At 36.8% G+C, this 27,427-nt stretch overlaps 1 protein-coding gene across 1 annotated transcript; it reads right to left on the bottom strand.

The window, feature by feature from the left end:
- Positions 1-14,735: 14,735 nt before the first annotated feature.
- On the bottom strand, positions 14,736-18,494 carry LOC122646436 (protein REVEILLE 1-like). Its single transcript, XM_043839988.1, has 6 exons — positions 17,530-18,494; positions 16,890-17,024; positions 16,665-16,776; positions 16,468-16,529; positions 15,872-16,306; positions 14,736-15,771 (listed from the first exon to the last, which is right to left on the bottom strand). The coding sequence occupies exons 1-6, from the start codon at positions 17,539-17,541 to the stop codon at positions 15,004-15,006; spliced, it is 1,524 nt and encodes a 507-aa protein (XP_043695923.1). The 5' UTR covers positions 17,542-18,494; the 3' UTR covers positions 14,736-15,003.
- Positions 18,495-27,427: the final 8,933 nt, after the last annotated feature.

Here is a 27,427-nt window from a genome sequence, read left to right as displayed (position 1 = left end):
CTATTACAGGGTCTTCGAAGAGCAAATGTATGTAGTCTCACCCTCTGCTTCACAGGAAAGTTGTTTCTATATAACTTTTGGGAAGTAGTTTTCTGTCCAGGAGTGTGGCCTACGTCAGCACTCCTATGTGTCTATCTCTCTCTTCCTCAAAACAAAGGGGCAGAGATGTCTTTTCAAATGGGGAGGAGAGATATAGACTCATGGGAATGCTGGCATAGGCTACACTCCCGGACAAAGAACTTTCTACCATAACTTTTTAAACCCTCAACCAACAGATTGCAATAATCTTATTGGAGTAGCATGTATGTGCAATAATATATATTTGGACCGAGTTTCCTTCCACGCAGAGTGATGGGATCCCATTCACCGAGAGGTGGGAGAAGGTGGGAATGGGTATCGGGAGGGTATTTTGGAACATACTAAAACCCTAGGAGGGGTTTGTGAACCCTAGGATGCTGGGAAACCGTCCTCTATGGGTGGAGGAAAATTTTGTCCTATATATTTTAAAAAAATCATATAAAATAAAAGTGAAACAAAGTGTATTGTAGTCAAGGTATCCATCCATCATCCAACACCCATGGAGACAAATCTTTCTAACAAGTCAAAAGGATCACTAAAAACAAAATTAGCCACAAAATAAACTAGATGACGACAAAGACCTTTTTAATTAACAAAATAAAAGAACAAGAAGAAATGAACTAGCAACAACGTCTAGTGTTTGATAGTTGGTAGAAAAAGACAAAAGTTGAAGCCATGTGTGTTTTTAAGAATTCTTCTTTTTCAACTGGTAATTTCAATATTTTCAATTTGACCTTTCGTTGTATGATTAGGACTAAGTTTTCCTTCACCTATGGTGAAAAGAAAATCTCTTAATCCATAGATTTTGTTAGTTCGATGGGATTCTTAAACTAATGTTAAAGATATTTTGAACATTGTATAAAAAGAAAGAGTGGAAATAATGAGACCCGGCCTACTTAATCTAATGCTCGTCGTCACTTTCTTTATTTGGGAAGCAATTGTGCTGATATTTGCTTGACAAAGTGAAGGGAATAGAAATGTTTTTAATTCTTTAGTCCTTGATGATCATCATTGAAAATGAATGAAAAAAAGATTTACCATAAGATCTATTGGAAGATTTTTAGTAGAGCGACACCCACGTAGGCTTTCATCACAAAATTGGCCACATAACTAATAATAAAAATAAAGGATAGCTGCTAGCACAATTGGCTTAAGGCTAGTGTAGTAGAATCTAGCCCCCTCAAAAGGTTTCGAGTTCAAGACCTCTTGTTCCTCATCTAGTTTAGGATCCCCCCACCTCTCCAAAAAATAATAATAATAATAATAACTCAGTATAACTTGTGTTATCAGCTATAGGTGTGAAACATGTCTGCCTATATGATACGGAGGGTAGGGGCAAATTTAAAATGTTGTACTATTGTCAATAGCCCCTTGCTTCAGTCACTGGTGACATCACGTTGTACGCATGGGTCTCGGATTCTGGACTCTCCAGCAGCGAGAAAGCGACTTTCAAGTGTGGAAGGCTTCGGTGTAGCTGTGATGCAACCTCATTCCTTACTCCAACACAATGATGAATGTTACTAACAGTGGTGATGCAATGGATATAAGAAGGGCAAAATGACCTCCACGCCCCTTGAAATGAAAAATCCCAAGTTGGATGCCCTTGTGAGATGTATGTGTGTTGTTTTGCATGTCACTTAATACTTATATTTTTTCCCCTTTTTTGGGAGGCCAAAGGAATCAAAGGAAACTATTTGTGATTTCGATTTGAACTATTACTTGTACTTCTACTAAGTACTTAGTTCCTGATAATGATATTTCTTTCTATGGCAAAAGTTTTCGTGGTGCAGAAAAAATATTGTACACCCATCAAGGGTCATAAATGTTCTGTCTCGTTATAATATAAAGTTGATAATTCCCCTCATTGTTCCCTTATATCCTATGAACACCATTCGAACCCATTGGTCAAGGAATTCTCTCTTGACTGTGGTTGTTGGAAAACTTGGTCCTATTTCTATTGTGCAGTAAATTTCCATTATTTAGTTAGGGGACAGTTTCGGTGGAGGTGGAAGAATCCCTCAGCATTGGTGCTGTGACCATGCGATGGCATTCGATGGTACTGATGCCCATGATAAAGGAAGTCTTCGTTTGCCATGGTTGAAGTGAAACTTGGTCCATCCTTAAAAGTACTGGGAGGAGATTTAGAAGTGGGAACAAAACGCGATTATGTACCTTTAGATGCAGTAACAAACTGCCACTTTTAGCCTTCTGGATTGTTTAGCAGCAGTACTAACTACTTTTGTAGAGTAATTAGAGGCGGTTTAAACCTTCGCTAAAGAACCAACTCAAAATTCCTCAAACGCGAATGGTTGGTTGAACCGCTTCTAATTCATTGTGACAGTATATTTAAAGGCAATTTGACAACAATCACGTTTACCGTCGCTAAAGATTTGTGTGATGCTTATGCAATTTGACAACAATCAGTTTTACGTAGGGATGTAAACGGATCGGATTCGGATCGGATACGGATCGGATGTGATCGGAGCCGGATATTCCCTGGTCGAATACGGATACCTCTAAACGGATTCGGATGCGGATCGGATTCGATTTTCGACCATCCGCTTACATCTCTCGCCTTGTGTAACCCGGACCTTCCTCCCTAGCGGATACAATTCACTCTCAATCCATATCTCTTAGATCATGATTCTCTTTTCATCATATTCTAGAACTTATTTAATCTTCAAAAACCCTTGAAATCATTATTTACTTAATTTTTTATTATTAAGTATTCGGATTTTTTTTCGGACGGATTTTAATCGGAGTATTCGGATTATTTTCCGGATATCTCTAAACGAATACGGATGCCCCTAAACGAATACGGATGCGAATTCGGATATCCATTTACATCCCTAGTTTTACGGCCGCTAAAGATTTTTGTGATGCCTATTTAAGCTTTAGATCAGGTTATCTACCCCCACTAAAACCAGATTTTCTTGTAGCATTTGAACAAAAGAAGTTTCAATTCAGATTTTGCTATTCCCTGACCTATACTCTATTCAACTCCAACTTGCTTGAAGAAAAGATGTCAGAATGTTTGGATGATAAAGATAGATACATGATACTACTTAACTAGAGACAAGTATAATTAAAAACTTGATTAATTAATTGGATCCAGTTTATGATTTATTCCTTGAATTGTGATCTAGGTGTTATTTAATGACATCTTAATTTGATGGGAGAGATGATGAAACAAATATTTCCATCTTAGCATGATTAATGCTCGTTAAAAGCTTGATTAGATCCATTTTTGTGTTTTATTTTGTCTTATCTAAGAATTATTGTGATTTAATGATATCTTACTTCGCTGGCAGAGATGATGAAACAAAGATTAGCATGATTAATGCTTGTTCCAAGTATATTACTCGATGTCCAAATCAAAGGTCTACCATTAACAATATCAGTTTTGAATCAAAGTTTTTTTTTTTTTTTGGTTTTTAATCCCTTTTTCAATTTCGACACTAGAACTCACAGATGTGAAAACACTCATTTTTTCGAATCGTTATCCCCTGAAATTCACTGCCCCCTCCAAGTCCTCCAATTCCTCACATGAGGGCGAAAATGATCACCCTACCCCTTGCCCGAAAACACTGCCCAAGGTGGGGCCACTCCCCCCTATTAGAGGAATTGGAGATGCCCGCGAATTGGAGGTGATAATTATTTCATTTTGTCACCTTAGGAATACTCACATCAATGATCAATGATGAATGGATGCCATGTAACATGTAACAAGGTGTATAAAGCTTATTTTAGGCTAAATAAAAACTAACAATTGAAATCACCTCGAAGTTTCGACAAAAAAAAATCACCTCAAATTGTCTAAGGAAAATGGCTTGGGGTAGACACCTCATTTTGTCACCTTAGAAGAATACATGACAATAATGATCGAATACCCTTGGATAATGTGTGAGATCTATTTTATAACTAGGGTTAGCTGCAACAGGATCGGGTTGGGCCGGGCTTTTTAAAATTCCAATCCAACCCTGAGTCCATTTAGCTCGGCCCAATCCTGGCTTGACCCTGACTGAAGGCCATAAATTTTCAACCTTAACCCACCCTAAGAGTTGGGGTATCACAGTTCAGCTCTGTTTGGGCTCAGACCAGGGATCAGACCGATAAGGCCAAATTTGCACCCCTATTTTGAACTATTTCAAAATGATGGATAGAGGAAGATTAGGAAAAGGCCAAAATATATTGACTATTATTTAATGTAAATTATCATTTTTGACCTCATAGGATTCACTTTTGAAAAGGATTCTTCAACTACTTTTTGACCAAATTAGTTTGCAAATTTAATTCTAGAGAAAGGATTTTCCCCATAGGCAATGTAAGAAGGAATTGTCATTCATATAGAGTCTACATGGGCCCACATGGTTAGAATCGAAAAGAAAAATGTCAGTGTGAATTCCACTATTTGTTATGTGAGATGGGTTTAAAGGAATCTGCACAAGAGCAATATAGCAGTCCTTTTTCCCTTGATTCTATTAAAAAATATTCAAAATTTTTAATATTTTCAACGCATCAAGAATCATGGAAAAGACTTAAAATGATAAAATTATGGGTATTTTAAGTTGAAATATTCTATTTTCTCAAACTAATGACGAAACAGTACTTTCATTTTCCTAATGGCCAGTTGAACTCCTTTAGTCATTCTAGCCAAGTGGACTCTTTGTGTGTCCGTTTTTGACTAACCAAAAATCTTGGCCACTTTATAAAAGGTAAGATAAGATTGTATAAAATGTTCAAACTCATTTAAATAAACCTAAATTGACCAAAAAATTTTGATTAGGTATTTTTGCTCATTGGTTTGGAGACATCACACCTTATTTTGAGCCGTTGATCTTATTTTAACCATATCTTATTTAATATCGAATGAAATTAGTCTTAAAAAGAATATGAAAGGGTAAAATACCTCCTCATATAAAATTACAGACTCTACCACATTCTAGGGTATCCAAAAATAGACTAGAAGATGTCTCACCTATAGGGTGGTGCTCAGGTCCTAAGGACCGCCCTCGTATGAGGACCTGAGCCGGACTCGGGTACATGGGAAAATTATCTTCTCCAGTTCCTTGCCCGGCCCAATTCCTCAATTCTTCTAATAGGGGGTGGTGCACCCCACCCGGGCAGAGCGTTTGGGTAGGGGTAGGGTGGTCATTTTAGCCCCCTTGTTAGAAGAAACGTGGAACAGGGCCGGGCAGGGAACTAGGGGAGATAAAGATCCCAGGTGCATGAGGCTTGTCTAGGGGTGCAAGTTTGGCCCTGTCGGCCCGAATCCGCCCTGAGCCCGAACAGGGGTTGGGCTGAGATATTTGGCCCTGAGGGCGGTCAGGACTGGAAATTTTTTGCCCTGAGTCAGAATCGGGTTGGGCCAAGGTTGAAGCCTCGGGCTAAGCCTGGCCCGGCCCGGCCCGACCTTGTTTTGAGTTAATCTATAATATATATATTATAAACTTTAAACGACACCCACATTTTGTTATATAATATATTATATATATAGATAATAAGTGATATAATACATTTTATTATCGTGTTATTTTACGTAAAATTGATAATTTTCTCCTCGGCCCATTCCAACCCATGCATTTCCTTCCCCCTCCGGCCCCTGTGATCAAGGTCAATCAAGATCAGCCCGGCCTGACCCTGAGGGTGGGTTAGGATTGGATTTTTCAGGCCCTGAGTCAGGGTTGGGTTGGACTTGGACCCAACTAAGGAGACTCAGGGTTGGATTAGGGTTGTATAAAGCCCGGTCCAACTCGACCATTTTGCAGCCCTAGGGTTGTCAATGCTTGTCAAATTGGGAGGGATATGGACTCATGAGAGATGTCCGATACAGGTTGGTTTTGGAATTATATTTTATGGTGTATAAATGAATTTTTACATCAACTTAACAGATCAACCCGGTTTGGACCTAGATAGCCCATGGTCAATCTTGGCCCAAAAATGAAAAGGGATTTTCATAAGGAGTCGACATGCAATAACAGCTTATCGACGTTCAATTCTTTTCCTCTCAGGTTCCCTGCCCGGTCAGGTGCGCAGGTTCCTCTCATAGGAAGGGCAAAAATGACAACCTCACCCCACCTGGGCAATGTGTTTGGGTAGGGGTGAGGTCATCATTTTCGCCCCTCCTATGAGAGGAACTTGCACACTTGACCGGGCAGGAACCTGAGAGGAGAACGATCCTCCTTAGACACCTCACCACATGGTTTGGAGCAAGGAACTTTACCAATGATGAATTTTAGCTCCCTTTGATTGGTTGGAGACTTGGAGGGTTTTATCCTTGCTTCTTTTTCTTTTTTTTATACCATTGATCTCAAATTGGCTCTATCTCGCTCAAATTCCGACGGTCTTGAGTGAAGTTTATTTCTATTGGAAATAGAAAAACTAAAGGAGAGTCTTTGGTTTTAAAAAAACATTTTTGGCACGACTTAAGGGAACTCTTAGAACCCTTAGACCAATTCTTTTCCCAAGGGAAAACATCTTTGGCACGACCTAAGGGAACTCTTAGAACCCTTAATTTTTTGGTCCAACAATGTTCTTTCTGGAGAGAATCAGCTTGAAGCTCTGGCCCTTTGAGTTGTGAACGCCTTTCAACCTTGTTCTTGAGTTGCCTTCAAGCTTAGGTACATCTATTTTGCTTGATCTTTGATTTTGTTTAGTATATCTCTCAGGTTTGTCATGTAGTTAAAATGGTGGTATGCTTCTCTCCAAAGCATGAACATGTCTTTTTTTATTCTATTTTTAGTAAGTTAATTAACCCTGTAATGTTGTTGTAATGTTGTCTACAACCTTTTCAAGTTGCTCCCTTTTTTTTTTATGGGGCGGTGGTCTCTGTGCTGCAGCGTAGGTTGTGCCCAGGCACATGGGAGTGGGTGCAATGACCACCCTGCCCCCCTGCATAGGCTGCCCATGTGCTTGGGCATAGCCTGCGCTACGGCACAGAGAACACTCTCCCTTTTTTGATATATAAAAAAAAAATCCTTCTTGTTCATGTATTATGTGCTATGCATTGTTTCATGCATAGAGTTATTGTTTTCATGTTAGGGTTCTTAAATTTTGTTTTTGATCTTTTTAATCCATATCTTATTTTAGGTTTTGTTTTGGATTGATATTACTCTTTATAGTAGGTCTAAAGTTTCCATTCATGTTGCATCGTATTCTATTTTAATTTAGTTGCATCGGCGAGTTACTATTGTTTTTGAGTTCTAACAATCATGTTAGTTTCTTTGTCTGACATGCATCTAGCAGCTAGCCTACACCTAACTTTGGGTTTTGTGCATGTACATGTTCATTCATAATAGTTGGTGGTGTTTTCTACGCCCTCCCACTCTACCCCCTGGATAAATGATGTTAGAAAAACTCTATTTGAAGAAGGAAACTTCAAACTGCTTTGAACGCGATCTCGCTATCTTAAAGAAGATATTTGCCCCATACGGTAAATTCACCTTCAAGAATCAACAAAGCAATAAATATAAAACACAGAACTCCACTTAGAGATACTGAATTGCAAGAGAGAGAGATAAACTTGTTCACAATAGTCATATCCTATCAGACGTGACCGACGGATCTTCTAATCCGACGGATCTACGGCCCACTGCCCACGCCGCGCGTGCGCGTGCACGTGTGTGGACAGCTACCCTTGCATATACACCGTAGAATGTCTCCCTTTTTCGATTTAATTCAACAGATAAAAAAAGTAATATAATAAATACCATTTATAACTCTTGTAGTTTTCCGATGTGGGACTAAAGCACTTTTCCCAAAGTAACAAATTATTTATCTAATCTCTCATTTATTACAATTTATCTAACAAATGATACCTAAGCGTGCTCATCCATTGTCCCAGACGCTAGTGTAGAGACTATGCGACTAAGTAGAGATCTCTTGCCCTATTTAATCTTTATATTTATATCTTTTAATTGCATTTTCTAACATTTGTTTTGCAACGCTTAGCAGGAGGTAAGTTTTTATTGTGTCCTTTTCTTTTCCATTACAATCGATAGCCAAACATGTCTCTATGTTCAATGATATCCACTGTTTATACTAAAGGCATCAATCCAACATGAAGACCAGTTTTACCGGACGAACCAGGATTTCTAATACCTTCCTTGAATTCTAAGTGGACGTGTATCCATTCTATAGTTTGACTAACTCTTATTAGAATCATATTTAGAGTCAAATTGATGTGTCTTAGACCCTAATTTAGGCGAGAATTCTCATTCATTATCCACTTCTCTTCCTCTTTCTCGAGAGGAGCATTTGTTTTCTTTAGATGATTCAAAAAATATCCCTCACACTAAGGCCCATCTTAGGCCCAAGCAAGAATAGCTTGAATTGGACGGATGTGATTGGTACGCATTCTTGTTATATATCTAATGGGCTCATGTTCTCTGTGCCGTAGTGTAGGTTGCGACCAGATACATGGGCCAGCCACTCAGGGGGCAGGATGGTCATTGCACCCACCTCCATGTGTCTGGGCGCAGGCTGCGCCCCCGTCACAAAGAACATTCTCCCATATCTAATGGGTGTAAAAAATGAGATTGGACTGGTTGAACCAACAGAAATCATTAACCCTTACTTCTAGAAATAAAAAAAGATTGAACCGACTGATAAGATCAATCAAATTGATTGTTTAGACCGAAATTGAAAGAACCGATAAATTCCACACAAAAAATAAAAATTTCTACCTTATTGCCTTTTTCTTATTAAAAAATGGAGACCGGATCGGTAATTGACCGGCAAGGTACAGTTAATGAAACCGACAGAGGATCGAAACCGACTGAACCGATACCTATCGTTTTCGAATTTAACTTTTGCAAACCGAACTCCTTATGGACCTAAACCGGATAAACCAGATCAAACCGATTTATAAAGAAAGCGGGAAAAAAACCCAGACAGAAAAAGGATTGAACCAGAGTGGAGATGGTGGCGATTTCGCTGATTACCATCAGAACTCACTTTCTTCTCATAATTCTTCTTTGTTTTGCTTGCAACTTCCTTCACTTCTTTCTGTAACTCTATTAAGACAGCAACCATGGCTTGGCTGTTGTGGGTTTTCTTCCTTCTTCCTCGGAGAGTAGTATACAATGTTCCACCAAGCTCTATTATGTCAGTGGCCAGATTCTTCTTTCTGTAACAGCCCACTTTTCATTTCCTTTGCACTTCTGTTTTAAAGATTATTTTTCTGGTTTGCTTCTGTTTGTAATGTGAAAGATTCTGAATAAATTGTGACCAAATTTCTGTTTCTTTTTCTTCTTGTTTCTTCTTTCATTTCTCGTAGTTTGGATTCGTATTCAACTGGTATGTTACTTATTATAGATGAATTGGGTATTTTACTTTCAATAAGAAGAAAAATATTTTTTTCCTTTCTAATGATTAATAGATGAATTGGGTATTTTACTTTTTCCCTGCAATTTATTTTCTATTACATTGGACATTGGTGGTACAGGAGGCAATCAGCAGCCAAGTCCATTACCTCTCCAGATTAATGGAAACTTGGAAGCATTATTTCAGAAAATGTCAATAATCACTTGATATTCCATTCCCATTCCTAAGGGTAATTTGATGTTCATACTCAGAAAATTATCTCCCGAAACTAGAATTGAAATCTGTGTTGTGGGCATGGATAAATCTGGTGTTAAGCTTTAGAAGAGAAGATATCTATATTGAACCTTGATTAGATGAATCAATGGTAGCAACAAACTGAGATGTAAGCAGGACACTGCCATGGCCCTGAATGGTGGTACTTTCTGCGACAGATTATTTGATTAGCTGAATATAACATTTTGACTCTTTAGGACTTGGGCCAAATTCTTATTGCCTACATCAGAGATGCTTATACAACATAAAATGTTTTGTCTATCTGATTACATAGAGGTAATATCAGAGAAAGGAAAGAAAGAAGCACGTTAAGGCAGAAGACTCCAACATAGAAGATGCCAATTTACCCTCTTTGCTGAAGGCACTTTTGAGTGTGAGTATAATATGTACAGAAGATTCTCATCATTGGAAATGAAGTATCATGGAGGTCTGCTCTCGTTGCAGATTGTGCATCTGAGCTGAGCTAGTTCATATGTTCAAGATACTGAGGATTTGGCCTTTGATTGTCTAAAGCTTTATTTGTCAATCATTCTTAACAGAGTCATACTTGAGTGAATAAAAAACTATGAGCTAATCTCTTTGATTTCCATCATATTAGTGTCCTATCCAGTTAAAGCAGCACAAGCTTCTTCCAAATGGTTTTGAAGAGAACATTTAAAAAAGATTAAAAAAAAAATAAAAATTGCCTTCCTAAGAGAGCTACGGCCTTTATTTAATTTAAGTGGTTTCAGTTCTAAAGATAGCTTCTGGGGTGACAGCTGGGCAAATGATTGCGTATGCATTAGTTTTAGCTCTAAAGGCGTATACAAGTGCTGTTTTATATCATTGAATTAAGCATTGATTTATGCTGCTGTCAATTGAATGGTCTGCATTAGATATGCATATATGGTTAGTACGCTTGCATTTAGTAAAATGATACTGAATTATATGGATTACTCCACACTGAGCATAAATAGTTGAAAATTAAAAAAATCTTGCCTTTCCTTTTGTCTCTTGAACAATGTTGAACACTCTGGATTTTGTTTTCCTTTATTTTTTATTTTTTGGATACTTCTATGCAGTTCACCCACGTTGTCATACTACTTTTTCTTGGTTCCTCAGCAATGCATCCTACTATATATTACATTGATGCATTTCTTTCATTCTGAACCACTGAAGTGAGCTTGCAAAATGTTTTTCAGAACTTTAGTCATCTTGCTGAAGGTGAGAACAATGATTATGTTGACATTTAACTGGTTTTTGTCTTTAGTACCTCGTAATATACTTATATTCTGTTTCTTATTCTTCAGTATAACTCATAATGTCTATGAAATACAGAATCTGTCTGTTTTGCTGTCAAATTTATGATGGATAGAATAGCAAATAGACCTAGAGGTTATGCAACTGAGGAGGGATCTAAGAAAGCCGTTGAGGGAATGCATGGAATGGTATGTGCTTGATATTTCAACTATAAAGTTAAACTTGATATACATCTAATAAAATCAAGATATCATGTATGGCTGCGTTAGGGTATTATTGTTTGCTCTTTTTGTATGAGTTTTGATGAATGACATTGGAACAAGATAGGATAGTTGGAGTAGTTAATTCAGTCGTGCATCTTCATACGATAAGTTACATGGACACTTCTAAATGAAAGTTCTATCCATATGCAACATGAGGGAAGGATGTGGGCAGCACGATACTGGCACGCATGCATATGTGCATACATAAAAAAATATGAGAGAGCACTAATGTGCATTACTATGTTTTAATTGCCACAGTATATATCTGAAGTAATTCATTGTAGTGCAGCCAAAGCTATCATAATAAGCTATAATCACCCTAAGAGTAACTTAGTTACTCAGAAAAGTTGTATGATCTATTTTGCTAAAAATTATAGAATTATTTTTGTGATCTAACTTTTTTGTTTAAAAAACTATATAAACACCTGAGAACCTGAATGTTGTTTAGAAGTTTGTAAAGTACTAGTGTCTGACACCTCATGCCTTGTCAGACTTAGACTCCAAAGCCTATGCACTTTTTCTTTTCTTTTTTTCCCCTTCTTTTCTTTGTTGGAGGAAGGGAGGTTGGGAGAGGGGGTGAGAGGCAAAATCATCTGAGGAGTTCGGCTAATAAATTATATTGGGAAATTGTAGTTTTGTTTCACGCTGGGTGTTCACAATGGGGGTAAAGTTGCTGTAGAATTTGGAGGCAGGTTCATGTTCAAGAATATTGTGAATGAGAAAATGTAAATCTTTAATCTGAAGATGCCTTGTGGGACTGGCTGAAGAATTAATTGTTGTAGGAGCCACAATTTTTAAAAAAAAAAAAAAAAAAAAAAAACCTTCTCAGCTTCTGTATATTGTGAGATGTACCTTCTTGTTTTCAAGACTATGGAAGCCTGGTGTTGAGTATGTTCAATGAATCTTGTGTATATATTTCAGAGCATCCTGGTTATTTCTAATATTTGAAAGATGCTACCTCATCATACAATTTTTAACCTGTAAAATCTTGGACTAGCTGTTCATCTTGATATTCAAGCCTTAATCTAACTAATTTAAAGGAAGTCCATATATGGTCACATGTAATTATCCTACTGGTACTCTTATGGTTTTGTTGTGCTTTGAATTGTTTAACCTAATGAGCCACATTGAATGTATGTGGATTTTTGTCGATGAACTTCCTGATGAGCGATATGAACCTTCTTATCATATACAATCGTACATTTGTTTCTAGTAGGGGAAGTTAACCTTCTAATGAACACAATGAGGAAAAAAGGGTGAAAAAATAAAAGAATGTGTTTATTTAGGTAGCTTAACCTTCTAGTCTTTATGAAACTTGTGTTACTAATGAAAATTAGACTGATCATCACATAGACCATAACTGGATTCCATAAATGGCCCATTAATCTAATTTGGCTACATATGCAAATCCCGACTCTCCACTGATTGAAGCAATATGAGTAATTTAATGAGCAATAAGATTTAGATTTATCAGCAAAATACCTTTAATAATATGTGTCTTCTGTCTAGATTTTTCTATTAATTTTCAGTAGTCTCATTAGATCTCTTTCTGACGTGGAAAGGCTCTCCCATAACTTAGCGATGTAAATCAAATGCAGATCTATCTAGTTTCTGGATGGCAGAGTCTTATCTGGGGCAGTTGCAAAGCCGAGATCAGAGCTGCGCTAAAAGCCTCCCAGACAGTATTGAGCAGCTTGGTATATATGTTTACTTGTCTGTCTTGGATATGAGCATTGATTTAGACAATCATATGCAGTTCACACCATACACAAGCCCAGGTACTTTCGTTAACCTTCTTGGTTAGTGCTTCTAGTTTATTATGCTACAGTATCTAATTGATACTTCTTTTTGGGGCATGATCTTAATTATTTCATTAATTTCTAATGGCAGGACAGACAAAGATTGCCTTTGCCTTTTCAATATTGTACAGTTTGTCAAGTGAGATGTGAAGTTATTAGAGTTTGGTTGACAGGAGACTCTTTTGATCACAATTAAGACTCATGAACAATAGTCTCTGGAAACAGCCTCCCTGAGAAGCGGGGGTAAGGCTGCGTACATTATGACCCTCCCCAGACCTCACCTGGTGGGAGCCTTGTGCACTGGGTACACCCTTTTTTTGACGACTCATGAACAATAGGGCAGGCTGGAAATTGAGAAGCTTATATTTTGAGTTGACAATCCATGCTTATTGATGAGGGCCATATGAAATTGAGATCTTGATCAGTATAACCCAGCAGGGGAAAATGATCTTAACCATTTGTCTGGTTTGTTTATACCATGTTCCCTTATTTGAATCTTACTCTAATGTTCTTGCATTGGCAAGTTTAATAAAGAATACTGTTTGATTCTTGATTCTTATTCCTCCTTGTTTTGACAAACTCAGAAGATACACATAAAAAATAAAACAAGAAAGAAAAGAGAGTATTGTATCATTCAGAGTAGGGCCCATAAGATGAATCGGTTCGCCAAAACTGATGGTGGTTGCAATTGCAACTGATGCTTGAGCGACAAACCGAGCCACAAACCCTAAAAATCCTAACAAACAATTTTTTTTTCTGGGCAAAACTGCATTTACTAATGTAAATAGATGCAATTCTCTTCCAAAAAATGATCATATCCTTCTCTTACACTTTTTTTTCCACAAAATTTCTAATTTCATAATTGAAATATGTCAAGATTCTGATCCACTCTATATGGACCAGGAATTTTGAATCATTTTTGCCCTGTACCACTGTTGCCTCATTAGTCATTAGTGTTATCCGAATTTCGAACCCACACCAAGGGACCACTAGTGTTGAACCATCTACAGACCCCACAACAAGGAACCTGTGGTGTTAAAAGTGTTAAACCATTTCAGCCCCCACGGCCCATGCTGGGTTGAATAGCCAGAGTTCAATACGTGTGTTCAGATTTCCTTACCAACTTGACCTTACAGAGTACATGCATTTCTTATAATCTACCCAATTCATATCTAATTTCAGGTACCTGAACCTTTCAGATCAACATCTCTCGAATCTTTATCGTTGCCATAAATTACAATCCATTAGTTTTCCGTCACAAATGCCTACCCTGTTGTAAACATTCCCAGGAATATGATCTACCATGAGTTGAGTTGAGTTGAGTTGAGTTGAGTCAAGTCGACTCAAGTTGCTGCGGCGATCAATATATTCACATGGTGAGTCATGCAGCGTCATCGTCAACCAGACGTTATTGCCACTAGCTATTAGGCACGGCATTGATGGTGGTCCTTCAGTCCATTACTGCTCCCTAACTGAACTCACATGGGTGCCTCTATAGTCTATAGATTCTACACCCGAAATCCTGAATACTGTTTGACAATTGCCATTTTCTATCTCTCTGCAAAAAAAATTTCCTACCTAAATGAATGAACAATTTGTTTCCAAACCAAGAATGGAAGTTGAAGAACTAGGACAAAAAAATTTATATTAAATCAAGTATCTAGGCATTTGAATTAAACCCAACCAAAAAAATTAAAAGAGAATCTAAACATTTGAGGATTACTGTTGCAAGGAAATAAAAGGGAAAAGATTATACATCTAGAGCAAAGGACCCTATGGAAGGGAAGTTATACTTCTAAAACAGTTAAAGGGAACAAAAATAAAAGAACTGCGATTTTACAAGGATGCAGAGAAGGTTCCTTGGCAACCTCCCATCCATCTCATTTCTTCACTTTATCAAACCACTGAAACCATCTTGGTCCATATTAACACCGATGCCCGAATCAGCTCCCAAACTGTTAAAAAACCAAACATTTCTGCAAAACAATGGAAGATATGGGGCACGGGAAGATCACCCAACTGGATGGCTACAAACATAGCCGGATTTTTTGTCCCTCCCTTTCTTCCCCAATTGTCACTGCCGAGCAGGGATCTCTTTCTGCTATACATCTTTTATATGGCACAAACCCTTTTGTGCACTTAGAGGGGCTAGCTTTTGGCTGGGAGAAGGCTGATGTTTCACTCGGTCTCAATCGGAAAAACAAGCCTGGCTCTTTCTCCTCCTTGTCACAATCAAGTTCTCTACTTTGAGAATCAACAACATCCCCATTCCTGTCCCCTAAGCCGACATCATTCACAGATGCAGTGTTTGAACCAGTCCAAGATCCTTCTTTGTGAATATCTTTGTCTTCTGAGATTCCCTCTACACAGGAATCTGGAGGTGTATGAGTTGAGTTTGGATTCTGTGGAGGAAGAAAAGGGAATGGTACACCTCCATACAATGCCCAACAAGGTAGTACAGCAGCAGCAGGGGCGGCGTCTACTGGGTAGAACAATGGCAGAGTTCCAGAGGCCCAAGGAGTCCAAGGGTTTTTGTTCTCCTCCTCCAAGGACAGTTCTGTCTGCATTGCATTCAACTGTGAAGTCTGCAAGGGCTTTCCCTCATTGCTGTCAAGATTCTCCTGACAGTTTTCAGATGGCAATGATTTGCGAGTTTCAACATTGGAAGAACATGGCCCGCGGGAGTCCGAAACTAATACTGTCCTTCCAAACAGCTTAAGACACACCGTGGGTGCCTCTGAGGTTGTATCTTCTTTAGTACTTTCTTTTGATCCCAAATCAACTTTCTTAAGGTCCTGATAGGGAAAGAAACACAGTAGTAACCTAATCAGGATTCAAATTTTTTAAAGATAGTTGAAACAATACATAACTAAAGAACAATGTCTTAGTTAGTACCATGGAAGATTGGTCGTGTGGAATTGGAGCAGCATTCGCCAGGACAGATGAAGGAGATCCATTTTCATCTTCCGCCAATGAAGTGGACGGCATGTGTCCATTCCATTGATCAGTGAATAAATAATTGATAGTGTTAGAGCCAGCAGCTGATGAAACTGATGAAGCACAACCATCCGGTGAATTTGATGACGATGACCCTGTCGTATCTGAGCCAACTGCAGATAAAACTGACATCGGAGATTGATTTACTCGTTCTGTAACTGATAAATTTGGTGATGGAGACCTTTCTTGTTGCTCTGGGACTGAGTTCCCCTTCTTGACTGAAGCAACTAGTTTACGAGGATAAGGATGCATGGGTTTCCGTTTTGGCCGGGGAGGAGGAATCTCAATTGGTTTCACAGAGACTGCATTATTGCCACTTGACTCCCGTACCACCTGAACCAAGAAGAAGCAGAAAAATGAGCAACATGCATCAACTTGTCAAGCAAAAAAACCCTCAGAAGAACGTTTAAACGCCTTGGGGTTCTGAATTAATAAACTTACATTAACCATCTCATGTACATAATATGGGAGAAAATAGGTACTGGGGTTAGAACCTTGGAGAAAAACTTCTGAGCATGGCTTCGAATCTGAACAGCAGTCTTCGTACCCACATGTTCTGTATAAAAACAGAGTAATCTCAACATACAGACTAAAACAAGAAGATAAAAACAGAGAAATCTCAACATATGGACTAAAAAAGAAGAGAAGTTGAAAGGTCTTTCAGGAATTTGTAACTTCCACTCAAGCTAACCTTCTATCCGACGCCAAGCACGACCATACAACTTTAAAGCTTCCAGGAACTTCTTATGTTCTTCCTCTGTCCATCTTTCTCGTTGTTTTGTGATTGTGTAAGGTTTTCTCGCCTATAGAAACAGAGCAGAGAGCAATGAGGAGAAAGGAGAAGAGCATTAAAAGTTTCAATCGGGTTACTATTGCAATAGGAGCAGAGGGTTCCAATCTACAGAAAGAATGATACCTTGGGTGCAAATTCATCTGCAGAGGGATACATCTCCTTTAGTTGGACTCCAGTTCCAAATTGAGTGCCAACATCCACGCAAACAGGATTGCCACTGATGTTACCAGCACGTGTACATGTTTCTCCATTACCATCCTAAAATCAGTACAAGAACATTAATGAGAAAAGAGGTGGCAGGTCACCATGAATTACAAAGTATTCCATTTAACTTAAAGCAGAGAGCCAAAAACTTCAAAACAACCACTAAATTTAACCACAGCTGCCGCAAAGGCAATTAAACTGGTAAATACCTCTTCAGAGATAAATACCCTCAGTCAATGCTTTCTGCCTGTAACTAGGTCAACTTACTTTTTCTAATGAAAATCAGCATACAGAACAATCAACTTCTATAGAAGTTCGATAGGAAGAAATAGTGAAAAAATATCAGATTACGCCCATTTCCATATCTATCTAATGCAACCTCAGAGAGTAGCAATTGTTCACGAAGCAGAAGTAACACTTCAAAATTAATTTAACCGTTGGCAGAAACGGATTACGATTGAATATATGCTAACATATTCAGAATGTAAATTCATGGAAGCAAGCCCAAGTTATAATAAAAAAAATGGAGGGGCAAAGTGTCTTATGATTGATTGCATACCTGGACGGCCATAGTTAAAGAGCTCTTTAGCTACTTGAGTACTCAAAAACTTCCTTTTCGCTCCACAGACACAGATCTAGTGCGCTTAAACAGGAGCCCCGAAAGATCTCTGAGACTTCAACTTCTATAACCTTCTTCAATGGCTTCTAGGCGGCAAAATTGGAGGCGCAAAGCAAGCTGAGAGCCTCCAAAAAATACATAAATTAAATTTCTTTTCACACTGACATTGAGACCCTCCCGTCCCTACAACCCCAATTTCTCTACAACTTCGGAGTTTGGCAGAGGAACTCGAATCGAACTTATTCACCTACAAGAACAGGTTCACCAAAGATCCATAGCAGAATAACCCGTTTCCCATTATCCAATTCATCTTCTCAGGGAGAACAGAGCCAAGGATCATCCTTCCTGAGTGAATCTTGATCTGAAAAAAATAGCACCGAGGCAAATGAAAGAATCAACTATCTTCTTTCTTCTAATCCAACTTCTTCACAGAAAATCTCCCCAGGAACCCTAAAAATAAATGATCCGTCAATAGTCGAGATCGCCCAGACACCTTTCGTTCCACTTCAGGAATCAATCCAACCACAAGCAAATTCTTGTTCCTTTTTTGGAAGAAAAAATTTTCAAACCAGAACCTTCTTTCTTCAACAGAGAATTGAAGGAAAAAAAAAGTTTGAACAACAAAAAGTGATCTTTCACTTTACGGCTACAAGATACAACAACAGTAAAGCGAAGAGACAGCTCTCAAGACGGAATCCCGTAAAAAGAGATCAAAAGATACAGCAGAGATGAAATTAAGTTTGTTTGAAAGAGAATCACTAGAAGAAGCAAATGAATGGTCTTGCAACGAACCGTCTTTCCTCCGTCTCTGCAAATGTCGCCGGGAAACTAGAATCAAAGCTCCGATTCAGCAGAGAACAGAGAAAACAGAGGTAAAGTGTAAGAGAGAGACAGAAAGAAGCAGAGAGAGCCAGAAAAGTACAAGAATTCCAAAGATATCAGAAAAACGAGAGAGAGAGAGAAGAGAAAGGTAAGAATCAGAGACGAGGAACAGAGAAGCTCTTATGTAAATCTAAAGAAGAAAGCGGAAATTGCCACATCAGACAGTTTATTTTAATTATTTTTTAAGAATCCATCGAAAATTCGAGAAAGCCTAAAAATCTTGTGGCTCAGATTACACAAGGCCTCCAACACGTGTCCTCATCTTGTCTTGTTTCCTGACTCTCCCTATCTTTTCAATAAAAATAATGAAAAAAGTAAGGGTAAAATCGAAATATTAAATTAATGACGAGGATAAAGGCTTAAAATATCTATAGCCTCTAAAATGCCTCTCTGGAGAGAGAGAAAAAAAAAGAAGGAAAAATTAAAAAAATTATGAGCCACTAGGTATATGGATCAAAAGTGATAAAAGATGAGGACAGCAGGTGGACTTTTCCTTGCACTTTTCGCCACCTCAGCATCACTCTTAACCAAAACGCCACGCGTATTTTAGCGAAGAGTATAGAAGGAAATGGTTAAGCCAATGAGATTTGAGGAGCTTAGAAGGGATATGGATGCTTCTGGACCACTTATCTTAGGTAAGAAAATGTAAGAGAGAGAGGATTTTTAAATTATCTGAAAATCGAGAGCCACATGTTTCTAGGGTTTTCTTTTGCCCTTTTAAGCTGCAATTTTGCAAAGCTTGCCAAGTGTCCCTTATGTTTGGAAGGTTTTAGCGAAAAATGTTGGTAAGAACCTATTATTTAATGTTTGGGAAAATTTAGAGCGGAAAATGATGGAAATGTGAGGCGGATCTTTTCTCTCGGGAATAGAGAGATATTGCGTTTTCCAGCTGGATTGGAAATTGAAGGAAAAAGTGAGAGAGAGAAAGTGAGACAGGTGTGTGTGTGTGTGTTGTGTGTGTGATAAAATATTTTCGTTCGTGTGAGATGTGGCTAGGATTGGTTGTTTGTGCCAATGTATGTGGTTTCTAAGCGAAGGGTTAATGATTGTGGCGTTGAGCATGTTGGCGGTTAGAGAATTTAGGTGGGGTCCTCACATAAATATCCTTAGATGTTTTAATTTTAATGGCTATGATGTCAAGATGATTTAGGAACTTCTCATGATATAATAAATAAATCCATGATGGTCCATAGATGAAGCTATGGATCACTTCTGAGAACCAGTATTTTGGAATCTTTGTGAATGTAGAGTGGTACATGGGAGATTCTAACCATGTGTTTTAAGGAGCCTTGGATGATAATAATAGCATTTATTTGGAGATAGAAGATTTTGATCTGACGATTTGTATGCAGAGAGATACATCATCCTGTAGACTGTGAACTGTCTTATCATTCCCATTGTGAAAGAACAAAATAAGGGTTTCTCGAAGGATCCATGGTTTACTTCCATCAAGATCTGTTTTTTACCATACAAAGTTTGATGCATACCATGTGGGCTACCTTGGGATTTGGAAATTTAATGTTTCACCGCTTTTGATCTTTTTTAAGAAAAATGGACGGTTGAGATCCTATATTATAGACATTTCTTGATTTGAATTTTTTTGTTAATAAACCTTGATTTGTTGAGACACACAAAGTATGTTTAAAAAAAAAACCGAAGTTTAGTACATACAAGGATTTACGTATTTCGATAAATTGCTTATGTCCACAATGAGATGAAATATATTTCACTATCAATGGAGAATAGGGTTACAGACACTCAGTTTTACACTTCTTTCAGATTGGATTACAGAGAAGGAACCCTCGCTACAAATTTATAGTGAAATTCAATATAAGAAATTTATCAAAATTCCCATATAACTCTTAACGGTTCTTTAAAATCAATCCACTAATCCAAGCAATGAAATACAAGATATCGTACCCCCAACAAAGATGATTATAATTGGTTCACATGTTTGACCACTATTTCAAAACCAGACCAGGTGTTTGTCTTGTTTGATGGAGCTGGTTCAGGTTGGTTAGCCCACCAAATAGAGTTCATCTAAAAGATGTCTATAAAATTGTAAACCATTACAATAAAGTTAAAAAAGTGCCCAACTATTTGTCATGTGACAGACATGACTGGATGCCACTAGAATCATCAAGAGACAATCCCACATGCTTTTGATCACATCAATAAGTTCAAAACAAAGTATAAAAGAGTGATAAATAGGTGAGTCCAAAGTTTTTAAGAATTTCAAAAAATAAAACGTTAGATTCTATAATGGAGTTCTTTTAGTCGTCACTATACTTAACTTAGTGAAGTATAATGCTTCACTATTTGTCATATCAGAGTAATTGGGCTAGTCCATATGTTAGAGAACCATGCAAGCATCTCATCAGTACAATTCCAATTAGAATGAGCAGAAGATGTAGCTAAAACTACAAAAGATGGTTTACCGAAAAAAAAATTACAAAAGATGCAAATGGGTTATTTTATATTCATCGTCATTTAATGATATTTGGGTAATTTTACTAAATCTTTGAATTACTTTTATTGTTTACTTTGAACTAAAATTTGGCCATGAAGATTTATGTGAGTCCTATATCACATGGACTAACCCATGTACTGTCATGTGGTAAATAGTGAAGTATTATATTTCACTAGGCATAGTGATAGGCATAGTGATAGAAAAGAAAACCCTTTGGTCATACAATATGGACCAAGGGTAAATTTATTAAAATATCTTTCAAATTTTAAAGAATATTAGAGGCAAAACTGTTCGATATAGGTCAATTCATGCCGATGTGTGTCAATACCCAGTCCAATACCGTGCAATAGGACCATGTGTGGCATAACATTGTGACGCCAAGAGTTTTTTTTTTTTTTTTTTTCTTAAAAGAAAAGAGAACGTTTTCCTCTATATCAGGAAGGTTCAACACATAGTCTTAAGGTTCACAAACCTCTATAGGGTTTTAGTTTATTTTCAAGACACACTTTCACTTTCGGCTATGTTTGGTATGCTTAATTAGACTGCATTATGGGTTTAGAACATATTTGAAATGATGGAAATGTTGTTTGGTATCCTCTTCGAACCTCTCACTACTTCGTCCCTAGAGAATAAGCCATAAACCAATTGCAGTAATCCTCAATCCAAACCATTTTTGGGTATTGGATTTGTTGAATATAGGAAATCCGACCAATGTTGAATCAATTGAGGCTTAGCTTTATATAGAAGTCCATGCCAAGGACATCTTTCCCCACACTAGAATGGAAGGTGTTGATTTATGTAGATTAGGACTTGCGACATTCTCTTTTGGATGAAAACTGAGAAATAAGCGTTTCTGTAGTCTTATTTCTAGTGAAAACTTGTTAACACCCATGAAGTGTTAGATGAAATGTCTGAACAATCTAAAATCAACATTGCATTTTAGCTAAATATGTATCCAAAAAATGTTCTAATTCATAGTTAAGAATGCATACCAAACACAACCTAAATATTTTGAACTTAAACACAGACTTAAGAGATCTTAAACCTAGGTTATCTATCACCTGGGCCACTAACAAGTAAAAGATTATTGCGAGTCCAAATGTAACTAGGATCTTGATTTTCTACTATGTGGTTGCCCCAACTGCCCTACTAAGCAGACATAGCAAGGCGTGAAATAACCGTTTTATCCTCACTTGGACAAGGCACTCAGGCAAGGGTAAAGCGATCATTTTGCACCTTACTGTGTCTGCACAGTAGGGCAATTGGGGCAGCCGCACGCAAACAGAAGACCCCCAATCCATGTAACTAAGCATCAAATCTTAGCTCAATCAAAGTTAACCACATGACAAAACGAACGATTAAACAAATTTAAGAATACATAATAATGTATTGGACCATAAGAAGGTGAATGATCATGCATGAGATGATATGCCACGTCACATTTCCACGTAAGTAATAGAATAAAAATCATTGTTGCGATGCATTTATCATTGCCCGGTGACAACAAGATTTTCCCTTTTTTAAGGAAAGAAAAAAAAGGAGTCAATATTCCTTTTTAACATCAATATATACAAAATCGAATGCTTGCATGAAAACAAACTTTAGAGTCGGACTCACTGCACTGTATCAGCTTGTGACTTGTGCGTATCTTCGTAGGATCTTTTCTATGGGACCCAATCAATGTATTTAATTTTAGGTCCCACTTTAAAGTCAGATTTGAACAGCGTAGTACAGCTGGCAATCTCTTAATATTAACCATTCGATAAGCTTTAGTTTCATCTTACTCAAGAAAAAGGTTAGTTTTAATTTTTAATTACTTTTTGGCGTTTTGTATTTCTGGGCTTTCATAAGATACACGGAGGTTGGTGACTTGGGTGGTCAGGATAATCCAATGTATCTGAATATAAAACTCTCTCCTTTACTTTGCCAATGGAAGGTTTAGATGAAACCATTCTTAACCAACCTCAATTTTTGACCGTTGGATCCTAATTCTTGAGGTGCTATTTCAATTTTCAAATACAAGATTATAATGTTTGACTTTTTTTTTAATGAAAATAAAGAAAACAAAAAGGGGAGAGTTTTCATACACAGCCGTGCATGTGCACGGTTGTACTTTCAACCGTTGAATGAACATGATCGAATACGGTTTCTCATTCCCATCCAATGGTTATAGACATGATCGTACACCATACACGATCATGTACGAAACCATTTGTCAAACAGAAACTAAACACTTTTTATGAGAAAGAAAATAAAAACTTTAAAAATAAAAAGTATGTACATTGTCTTTCACTACACACTTTAGCTTAGCCTCCCTAACAGTCGCAGCCGCCCGCCTCTCTACAGACCCCTTAATAATTCAGCATGATGCCCTTGCATTATCAATTTGGATCCTCTATTGCTCAGCTGTCTGGCAAGACCGTGCTGTTCAGACACGGTGTTGCATGCAATGTCTGTTTTACTCTTGTTCAAACATCTTACTTGAGTGGGGGTAAGACGATCATTACATGCAGCATCGTGTCTGGGCAGCACGGTCCTCTCGGGCAGTTCGACAGTAGAGGATTTGGATCCCTTGCACTATCTACACAATTGTGGACTATCAATCCACACATCTACCTTTTTATATATACCCTTGTGCCCTTACGTGGCGCAAACCTTGCAAGATACTTCTAGCCTTTGATGTCAACAAAGATCTTGAAATATCAAAACTCACGGAAGAGAGCCGAAAATTACATTACATAACACTATAGAAACCCATGCACTATGATAAGAGCTAGAATCGACACCACCATCACAGATGAAAATAGGCTGAGAAGGCAAAGCAAGGTATTCAACTAGGGACATGACCCATTTTGTGTCAAGGAAGGTTTAGAAGATGCAGCAAAATAAGAATAGACCACATGTAGATCAACTTAATAACATGTACAATTGAAAGAATCTAATTAAGATCATTTGCACCTAATGGCTGAGCAAACAAGGGAATCAAATAAGTCAAGCAAGGTTTTTTCATGAGCAATTCAAGTACATGACCCTAGAACGAAGTAGGTTTTAGCCACTAAAAAGATTTTTTATGCGAAAAGAAAAGTAGAATCCATTATAAACAATATATTAGTCAATCGAAAATGCGCGAGGCAAAAGCACATATCAATATTGGGGATTATTGTAGTTTAGTTAAAAGATCCGAAGAGGCAAACCATTCAGTAAAAATTGCAGTACTTGACACGGCTATTACACTTAGGAGTGTGGGGAATCTCGTACTAGCAACCCCAGAGGAGATTCAAAAGAAATAGGAGAGGAGAGGGTAGGGATTGACTTTCGACTATTCCTTATTAGCTAATTAGGTCTTTCTTCTTTTTTATTTTTCACTAATAAATAATAAGTTATATATCGGTCTAAATTGGATACGAGAAGAATCACCAGATATAACACTGGTCGAGCCTTTAGATTTATCATTATACCTCGAAAAGTAGAAAGAATTGGCACCAATAGAAGACAAAGGTCAGTATATGATCCATTGCTATAAGCACACAACATAGTTTGGTTTTCCTAGACGGGGAAGTTGGTAATACATGGACAAGCTAAGAATTAATTGTGGGAAGAAAAATCAATTATTTGATTATGATTGAAGGAGTTAAAAGAGCGAGGGATATGTCTAAAATGACTATAGGAAAAGTTGTAAGGAAGGACATACATAGTCTAGGTCTTGTACCAGGTATGACCTCAGATAAAACCTATTGGAGGGTAAGGATCCATATTGCAAACCCTACTTAGTTAAAATTCTCCCGACTTATTGGGATGTGCCTCTTTCCTTTTACTTTTATCTTTCTTTTCTTTTTTTTCTGTTTTTGTTTTTGTTTCTACATCATTCATTTGTCATTTTTCAATTTTCACTTCTCATCTCATTTTCCTTCCCTCTTAATTTCTATCTCTTAATTCCCTTATTTTGTCTAGTCCTCAATTTTACCAACTTTGTTCGTTTGGATCCATGTAGCTGACCTCATTAAATTGGGATAAGACTAATTTTGTTGTTTTTGTTGTTGAAAAATAAATCAATTATGGGGTGGGACAACTAAACGTACAAATAGGCCCGCTTGTTATAAACGTTCATGAAGATGGAAAAATTAAATATAACAATAGCCGGTGAATTTTTTGTAATCGTCACCAACTCATGTTAAAATGTTTCATTGCGTCATGGTGTACTGGTATATATGAATAGATAAGGTGGGTCCATGTGATTGAGAATCCTCACACCCTCATGATTGAAGTGAAATTCTTTTACCTCATGTATTTTTCAACCTTTACTTAAGATATATCTTTTTCTCGATCGTGGGAAGGACTATTTTTTATATATTTATCCATCTAAACACCTTCAATGCATCACATGCCTCTTATTATTGATGATCATGGAGATACATGGTTAATTTAAAAATTATCATTGAGGCATCGGCGTAACAGTAAGGTTGCTCCATTACCATCTAGTGGTCGAGGGTTCGAGTAGGGAAACAGTATCTCCGTGAAACATAATTAAGGCTATGTATATTATGACCCTCCCCAGACCTTGCATTAGAGAGAGCCTTGTGCACTAGATACACCCTTTTATAGAGGCCTAGAAATGTTTCCTTTATATATATATGTATAATTTAAATGGTATTTTTTCAGCATTCATAATGATGGAAGTCATTTCACTTGGATTCTCACTAGTGCTAAATTAATTTGCTTTGTCATCAATTACTCATAAGTTAATTTTCAATCCAGTCCTACTTCATCATATGCCAAAGTAATGCTTCCAAAATTATTTGAAAAAAAATTAATTATTTTTATGAGTAATATGAACAGGTTTTTTTTGTTGATAAAAGAGTAATATGAACAGTTGAATTAACAAGCAAGGGTAGAGCCTTTTATATGTGAGACCATACGACAAAAATGAGTCACTAAAATCTTTGTCATTTTTAATTGCTAAATCATAAATTTCTTAAAATTAGTTAAAATAATAGAACACCGTGAAAGAGTGTACAAACAAGGATGAAAACCGTTATTCTATACAAATTCTGTGTCAAAAGAAAAGGCAAAAGCGATAGAAAACTCCATTTATTTTCATAAGAAAAATGTAAAACTTTTTTGCAAGAGAAGACCCTTTCTTTGGCATGTAACTAATTAAAGAATGTCTAATATATCCAACATTACAGCTACAACACACGTGGATAAATCTCCTTATGTCTAAAGTATTTTTTTTTAACTATAATAAGTTTTTTATTACAAAAAAGAATATTCTTTTTATGATATCCACTTCCAAATTTTTTTATTAGTACATAGAATATCTAGTTCTCACTTCCTTCTACCTACCCCCTCCAAAACATTTAAAAAAAAAAACTCAAATTAGAATTAAGTGGGGAAAGAAGGAAGGTGGAAGATGATATATATTTTTCTTTGATTTTATATTTATTTATTAAAATTTGAAATTAGATTAATTGAATTATAAATATGTAATAGAAAAGAGAGTTTTAAGGAGTTCTATCCACTGAATATATTGTACTTTTTTTTGGTCGAAATGAATATATTGTATTTTAAAATAACATAATGATACACAATATTACAATATTATTTGTAGGGTTTTCTTTCTCGTTACTGTGCCTTGTGAAGTATAATGCTTCATTATTGGACACATAATAGTATATGGGTCAGTCCATGTGATAGAGGATCAAGCAAGTATCTCATTGATACAATTTCATCTTATTATGAGTATGGAAAATAGCTAAAAAAACAAAAAACAAAAAACAAAAAAAAAAAAAAAAAAAACCATTTTGCACTTTATAATCTTGGGTAATTTAACAAAAAAAATTTGAATCAAAGTTTGAGCAACTTTCCTTACTTTGGACTCCTCTATTAAATAGATTAACTCATGTACTACCAAGTGACAAATAATGAAACGTTATACTTCACTGGGCATAATGACGCCTTAGAAAGATCTTATTTAAAATAACATAATAATATAAAATATTATAATATTATTTTATAACATGACAAAATCCTAAGTACTCTGAGGGTACTAATAATATCTCTACATTTCTACAACAACGGTCAACCTGATTATGTAACCAAACCACTTATTGCACTCATTATTGGATATTAAGGAAAATCCCATTAAATTAAATAAAGCTTCAAAATTATGGAATCCAAATAATCTGGATCTGTTATATATATCTGGACCTGCCTAGACTATGCCTCTTGAGACCTCTCTTCATGCTCATTTTTACATCAAATTTGAGAAGGCAAGCGTCTCACCCTAGCTCTTAGGTTGTTTTTAGATTCTTAATTATCATTCAAAAAAAAATTTAATTGATTTTTGCTTCTAATTGTTAGCATTTGTTACATATTCATGTATAAGAGGTTACTAATTAATAACAGAAAATTTGTCTTAAACATACAAAAAGTTAATTTCATATTTTTTTTTCTTTTTCAAAAAGAATATAATAAATTTTTTTATTA

This window comes from Telopea speciosissima, chromosome 11 (assembly GCF_018873765.1).
Source record: "Telopea speciosissima isolate NSW1024214 ecotype Mountain lineage chromosome 11, Tspe_v1, whole genome shotgun sequence".
NCBI lineage: Eukaryota > Viridiplantae > Streptophyta > Magnoliopsida > Proteales > Proteaceae > Telopea > Telopea speciosissima.
The sequence above is the reverse complement of the archived record's forward strand: the minus strand, read 5'-3'. Positions and strand labels throughout refer to the sequence as shown.

Bases quoted from the DNA above. Each gene is read 5' to 3' on its own strand.
- LOC122646436 (XM_043839988.1), bottom strand. The intron at 16,777-16,889 runs GTATCATTCTTT...CTGTTTCTATAG, and splicing joins CAGATGAATTTGCACCCAAG to GCGAGAAAACCTTACACAAT. The intron at 16,530-16,664 runs GTTAGCTTGAGT...GTTTTTATACAG, and splicing joins TGCTTGGCGTCGGATAGAAG to AACATGTGGGTACGAAGACT.